The sequence below is a fragment of the Otolemur garnettii genome, unplaced genomic scaffold (assembly GCF_000181295.1).
Source record: "Otolemur garnettii isolate 467f Iridium unplaced genomic scaffold, OtoGar3 scaffold00211, whole genome shotgun sequence".
In the NCBI taxonomy this organism is placed as follows: domain Eukaryota; kingdom Metazoa; phylum Chordata; class Mammalia; order Primates; family Galagidae; genus Otolemur; species Otolemur garnettii.
In genome coordinates this window covers 2,275,645-2,281,617 of record NW_003852606.1, presented here as the reverse complement: position 1 = coordinate 2,281,617, position 5,973 = coordinate 2,275,645, and the positions used below count along the sequence as shown (strand labels likewise).

General features: G+C 47.9%; 1 protein-coding gene across 3 annotated transcripts in view; it reads right to left on the bottom strand.

Moving 5' to 3' along the window:
• The window catches only part of CCDC114 (coiled-coil domain containing 114), a 21,399-nt gene that overhangs the window by 7,944 nt on the left and 7,482 nt on the right, over positions 1-5,973 (bottom strand). For all 3 annotated transcript variants that reach the window (XM_012812576.2, XM_023507916.1, XM_023507917.1), the window contains exons 9-13: positions 4,721-4,788; positions 1,601-1,788; positions 1,315-1,449; positions 516-598; positions 200-368 (exon numbers count right to left, since the gene is read on the bottom strand). In XM_012812576.2, coding sequence (XP_012668030.2) covers positions 200-368; positions 516-598; positions 1,315-1,449; positions 1,601-1,788; positions 4,721-4,788 — 643 coding nt within the window. The remainder of the gene's footprint in view (positions 1-199; positions 369-515; positions 599-1,314; positions 1,450-1,600; positions 1,789-4,720; positions 4,789-5,973) is intronic.

Here is a 5,973-nt window from a genome sequence, read left to right as displayed (position 1 = left end):
TAGGTGACCACTAGAGGAACAGGGGGGTGGATGGATATACTGTGGGTAGATAGAAGGATGAATATGCCATGACCAATACACAGTGCACAGAGTTGTCCATGCAATGCCTCGAAGCAACCAGACCAGGACTGGGCCCTTGAAGGGTTCGTAACATCCTTCCAAACAAAGAAGCCCTAGGTGGGAGAAGGGTCCCACTTACCAGCCTTGAGTTTCTCCACCTTAGCCCGCAAGTCCTGGCCACGGACCTGAAGGTGCTCAGTCTCCAAGCACACTTTGTCCATGCGCTTCTGCAACTCATTGCGTTGCTGCTGCTGCAGTGAATGGCAGTTACTCTCATTGGTGCGTGCAGCCACCAGCGCCTTCTGCAACTGTGGGGACAGAGGCTGAATGCTGGGCCTGGCCCTCAGCATGGAGAGTGAGGGCAGAACTGTGAGGGAGTGGAGGGGGAAGGGAGGCACAGAGAAGAGGGGGAGATAGGGAAGTGGGAGAGTGTAGGAAGAGCGGACCTCACTCACCTCCTTGATCTCTTCTTGCAGGTGCTCCAGCTCCGAGTTCTGCTCATTGATGAAGTTGAACTCAGCAAAGTTGCGCTCCTCCACTGGGGGAGTCGAGAAAGGTGGGGTCCAGAGAGGAGAGACAGACATGCAAGGGAGAAAAATAGACAGACACACAGAAGGCCAGAGAAAATGAGATTGAGAAAAACCATACAGAAACCAAGGCACAGAGATGAACAGAGAGACAGAATCACAGAGACCAAGAGATACAGGCAGATAGACACCGGGGACACAGAGAAACACAAAGCAAGTCAAGAGTGAGAGAAATACAATGACAGAAAGCCACAAAGACACAGAGAACACAGAGAGAGATGGAGCAACAGAGACAGAGAGAAAATAGATGTGGGTAAAGAAACACAGAGAGGGATGGGGTTAAGGAAAAAATGTGGAGTGACCCGAGGCACAGGAGTGAAGGAGGGAAAAAGAGAGACAGACACACATAGCAAAATCGAAGGAAATGGGACACAGAGATGCAGGTCCAGAGGGACAGAAACACAGGAGACAGATTCCAGATGTAAGTGGGAAAGCGTTGGAGGGAGATACCAAGTACACAAAGATGGGGCAGGGCCAGAGACAGGGTCACAGTAAGGGGCATGTCCCAGCAGGCACATGTCCCAGGCCTGATTCTTCATTCCTCCAGGGCAGGTGGAGGAGGCCTGGGGTGGAGCCAAGGCACCGTAACAGTGACAGAAGATAGTCTATGTTTAACTGATGCTAGAACTGTACTTGGCCTCCTCCCTCTGCCCAGGGCCCCACTCACTCTCCAAGTACTTCTGCACCAACATGTCAGGGTCACTTTCCCCAGTCAGCTGGGACAGCTTGTTCAGGGCATCCTGGAGGCGCAGCACCAGTTTCTCCTGAGAGGTCTTCCGGAGGCCTTCAGCCATCTCCCGGGCTAGGGTAAAAGGGAGCAGTGAGATGCCTCCTGGGCTCAGTCCCTGAGCTCCACAGCCTCCACAGTAGCCCTGCTAGAGAGACCTGCAGCTCACAGCAAGGCCCCTGGGGCTTCCAGCTATGGGAGGCCAGAGCTGAGACCCAGATCTTACAATGTTTTTCTCGCTTCTCCAAGATAGCAGGATCTGGCTGCCGATCATCGTTCTTGAGCTTGAGGAAGCGATGTAGCTGCTCCAAGTGTGCGATCTGCCGCTGCAAGACCTGTATCTCCGTCTCATTCTGGGCTACCTCCTTCTCAGTGCGCTCCCGAAGCAGGCCCATCTTGGCCTTCGCCTCCTCCCTAGTTGGGGGGGGTTGGGGGGGTGGAGAATGGTCAGCCCAGGGTCAGGAAGAGTGCAGGAGGTTGGATCAGGATCAGCCTGGGGACCAGGGATGGTTGGGGTCAGGCTGGGGTCACAGGAATGGGGCAGAATCAGGTGGCAGTTGTCTTGTAGTCACAAAAACCAAAGAACTTTCTAGGTTCCCAGAGCTGGGCCAGAATGGGGTTTGGGAGTCGAGCCAGGGCTGAGGTGCTAGGCTTTGTCAGGAAGGACAGCCTTGTTGGGAAGGACAGCCTTGCCCACAGACAGGGCACTGCTGGCATGCAGGCACAGGGGCAACTATAAGGCCAGGCATGCTTATGTGACCTATGGAACAGGCAGCAAGATGGTGACAGTGGCACAGCAAGAGATCATACCTAGACTCAGAAAGGTAACAAGGTAAGTGTGCTGGAGTTTAGGTGTCATGTGGTTGGAAATGTGAGAGGCTTGGACCATCCAGGCCTCACAAGGAGAGATGGGTGATTTCACCACCACTGGAGCACATACCCTATTAGAATATTTGTGACACCACAGAAGTCTCACTCATTGAACATCCCCTTTCTCACTCAACTGAAAATGTAGCTTTTAAAATAGCACAGCCAACTGTAAATTCAGAGTACTCTAAGACTACTGTACTGATCACAGGGTCATTCGGTTACAGAGTCATTAGGTTGAGAGAAAGAGTGAGCCAGTCTTCTCAGGGTTCCCACCCATTGACCATTCTGGTTTCCACTCACCTTCACCAACATCAGTTGCCTCTATCCAGAGCACCAGCTTCTTGCTCTATCCAAATTCCTTTAGAGTTAATTTAGGCCAATCCTCCTTGGTCGGAAGGCTTCCCTGACAACCACTGGCCCCAGCACCCAACAACCTCTCCATCTTGCAGAGTAGCCCCTCAGGGATCAGAACACACAGTTCCCCATGCCTTGTGTTCCATGCCAACCGAAAGGCAAGGAAGAGAGAACACACTTTCCTGAGAACCAGCCCTTGCAGGGGGAGCCTTACAAAAGTGTTCCATGAATCCCCACTACAGCTCTGGGAGGTAGGTACCATCATGACCACCATGTCATACTCAAAAGGAAAGAGACTCAAAGAGGGGAAGCTCTGGTGGCAAGGATTAACAGGAAGTTCAGTCCTGATGCCTGCCCCTCCCTTCTAGCCAAAACTGCCTATCCTTGAGGGTGCACATTACAGCTAACTGGAAGAGTGCTGGGGAGGTAAGCTCCTACATACAAGCCAGCAGAACCTAGAGCCAGCAGGCTGCTGCTTGGGGCCTTGGCAGAAAAGATCGGCCAGGCCAATCAGATTCCTTTTCTTGGAATTTGGATTGGGAAATGCTAAGAATGAGACAGCAAGAATATATAAAAAGAAGCCAGGAAAAGTCATGACAAAGCCAACTTATAAAGAAACTGAAGCTATGTTTGAACAGGAGCCTAAAGGGGAACTGGCAGACCAAAGGTAAGAAATCACAGAACCAGCCATAAAGAAGAATGAAGTACTAACACATGCTACAATGTGGATGAACCTCAAAAGCATTTCACTAAGTGAAACAAGACAGACAGAAGGTTACGTATTGTTAATTCCATCTATACAAAATGTGCAGAATAGGCAAATCCATAGGGACAATAAGGAGACTTGTGGTTACCAGGGGATTAGGGAAGGATGGATGGAAAAGTGACTGCTAAGTGGGTACAGGGTTCCTTTTAGGGTGATGCAAACATTTTGGATCTAGATAGAAGTGATGGTCACACAACATAGTAAATATACTAAATGCGGCTGAATTGTATACTTTTTTTTTTTTGAGACAGAGTCTGAGTCTGTCAGCCTGGGTAGGGTGCTGCGGTGTCATCATGGCTCACAGCAACCTCAAACTTTTAGGCTCAAGAGATCCTCTTGCCTCAGCCTCCCAAGTAGCTGTAACCACAAGTGCCATGACACAACATGGAGCTAGTTTTTCTATTTTTAGAGATGGGGTCTTGCTCCTACTCAGGCTGGCCTCTAGCTCCTGAACTCAAGCGATCCACCTGCCTCGGCCTACCAAAGTGCTAGGATTACAGGCCTGAGGCACTGCATCCGGCCCTGAATTATATATACACTTTAAAATCATGGATTTTGTATCAGATTGAGGCTCAGAGATGACTGGCAACTTCTGAAATAATCTTACTGAAAAAGTTTTCTTGTTGTTGTTATTGTTGTTTTTAATAAAGTTCGTTGGTGAATAAAATAAAATAAAATGGTAGATTTTGTTATATGCATTTTAACAAGGAAAGAGATGAAAAGGGAAGGAGGGGAAAGAATCACAAAAACCAAAAGATAGACCTGGGCTTTACCTGACATCATGAGGAATCAGGAACCATGAGAAAGCAGAAGTCACTGAGTAGAAGGCAGGAAGGCATATGGAGCAAGAAGAGAACAAGGCTGAAGCTGAGAAAGCAGCAGAGATGGAGTCAGAGAGAGTGTGGAGCTCATGAGAAACTAATACCCAGAACACCTTCAATTCCTCAATTGCTTACTTGGATCGAAACCACCCTATCTGAAGGTGGCCTGAGAGAATCTCTGTCCTTTTCCACTGGTGCTGATAAGTAATAATTCTCCTTCTCTAGATGCTTCCTAGTTCCAGGACCCCTGCTTCATGTACTACACGTACATCATCTTACTTAATTCTCTCTATATCCTATGTGCTAGATACCACCAACAGATGGGGTCGATGGAGATGAACACACATGCCCAAGAAACAGGACCTTGCCCACAGAGCTGGGAAGTCAGCAGGGAAAGAAAGGGGCACACTAAGGGGGAAAAATAATTAGGTTCTGACATCCATTTTCTTGAGTCCAGAACCTTCCCACTGTCTTATAGAAAGGTATATCCTGAGTCATCTGGGCCCTGCCACCCCAGATGCCTGGTAGGCCCTACCTGACAGTGTAGGCAGAGGTGGAGGAAACAATGAGGTCACTGACCATCTGCTGCAGGTGGCGGATCTCCTACCAGAGAGAGGACAAAATCAATGGCACTTCTTATAATTTCATCACTTTTTCCATTAGGCCCCACACTTCCCCAATTAGGAGAGAAACTCTGAACCTTCCAAATGTGGGTTCCCCTCATTAGCAGCTGCTCATGAAAGAGATTTTATTTTTTGTTTATTTGTTTGAAACAGGGTCACCTAGTTAGAGTGCAGTGGCACAATCATAGCCCCCTGCAACCTCAAAGTACTGGGCTCAAGCAATCCTCCTGCTTCAGTCTATCACAGCTGAAACTACAGGCACTAACCAAATCTGAGACAGTTAAAACAACAAAATGAATAACAGTTATGGATTATAACCCATAGAGGAAAGTACGAATACATGAATATAGAGGAGAAGGAGCTTTTCCTTAAGGAAAATGCCATCTTATAAATGTAGAAGAAATGATAGAGTTGTTTTTAATCACTGTCTGCAGCCATTGCAGTAATAATCATTCAGGTAAGAATCATTCGTGGATATTAAAAGAATTGAGCGTGTTAAGGGACAGAATATTTACATAGTCTCAAAGAGTCTCCCAGGCCTGGCATGGTAGCTCACACCTGTAATCCCAGCATTCTGGGAGGCTGAGGCTAAGCCTGAGCTCACAAGTTTGAGACCAACCTGAACCAGAGCGAGACCTTGTCTCTGAAAAAAGCTGGATGTTGTGGGGTACTCCTGTAGTCCCAGCTACTTGGGAGGCTGAAGCAAGAGAATCACTTTAAGCCCAAGAGTATGAGGTTGCTGTGAACTGTGATGCCATGGCACTCTACCAAGAGTGACAAAGTGAAACTCTGTCTCAAAAAAAAAAAAAGTCTCCCCATAGACTACTTATTCATTACAAAGAGGAAAAATCTACATTGGAGAAACCTAGCTAACCAGAAGATCAAAGTTAACATCACTAGTTATGGGACAAAGTGACATCAGGTGCCTCCTAATATAATGCACACAAGGACACTGTGTCATTCTACTAGAAATTCAGATGCTGAATCAAATCATGAAGAAAAATCAGACAAATTCATATTGAGGGACATTGTACAACACAATTGGCCTGGATGCTTCCAAAATGTCGGCATCATGCGGAGACAAAAAAGGGCCAAGGGACTGTTCCAGGTGAACAGAGCCAGAACAACCAAAGGCATCATGGGAGTCTGGACTGGAGCCTGGAGC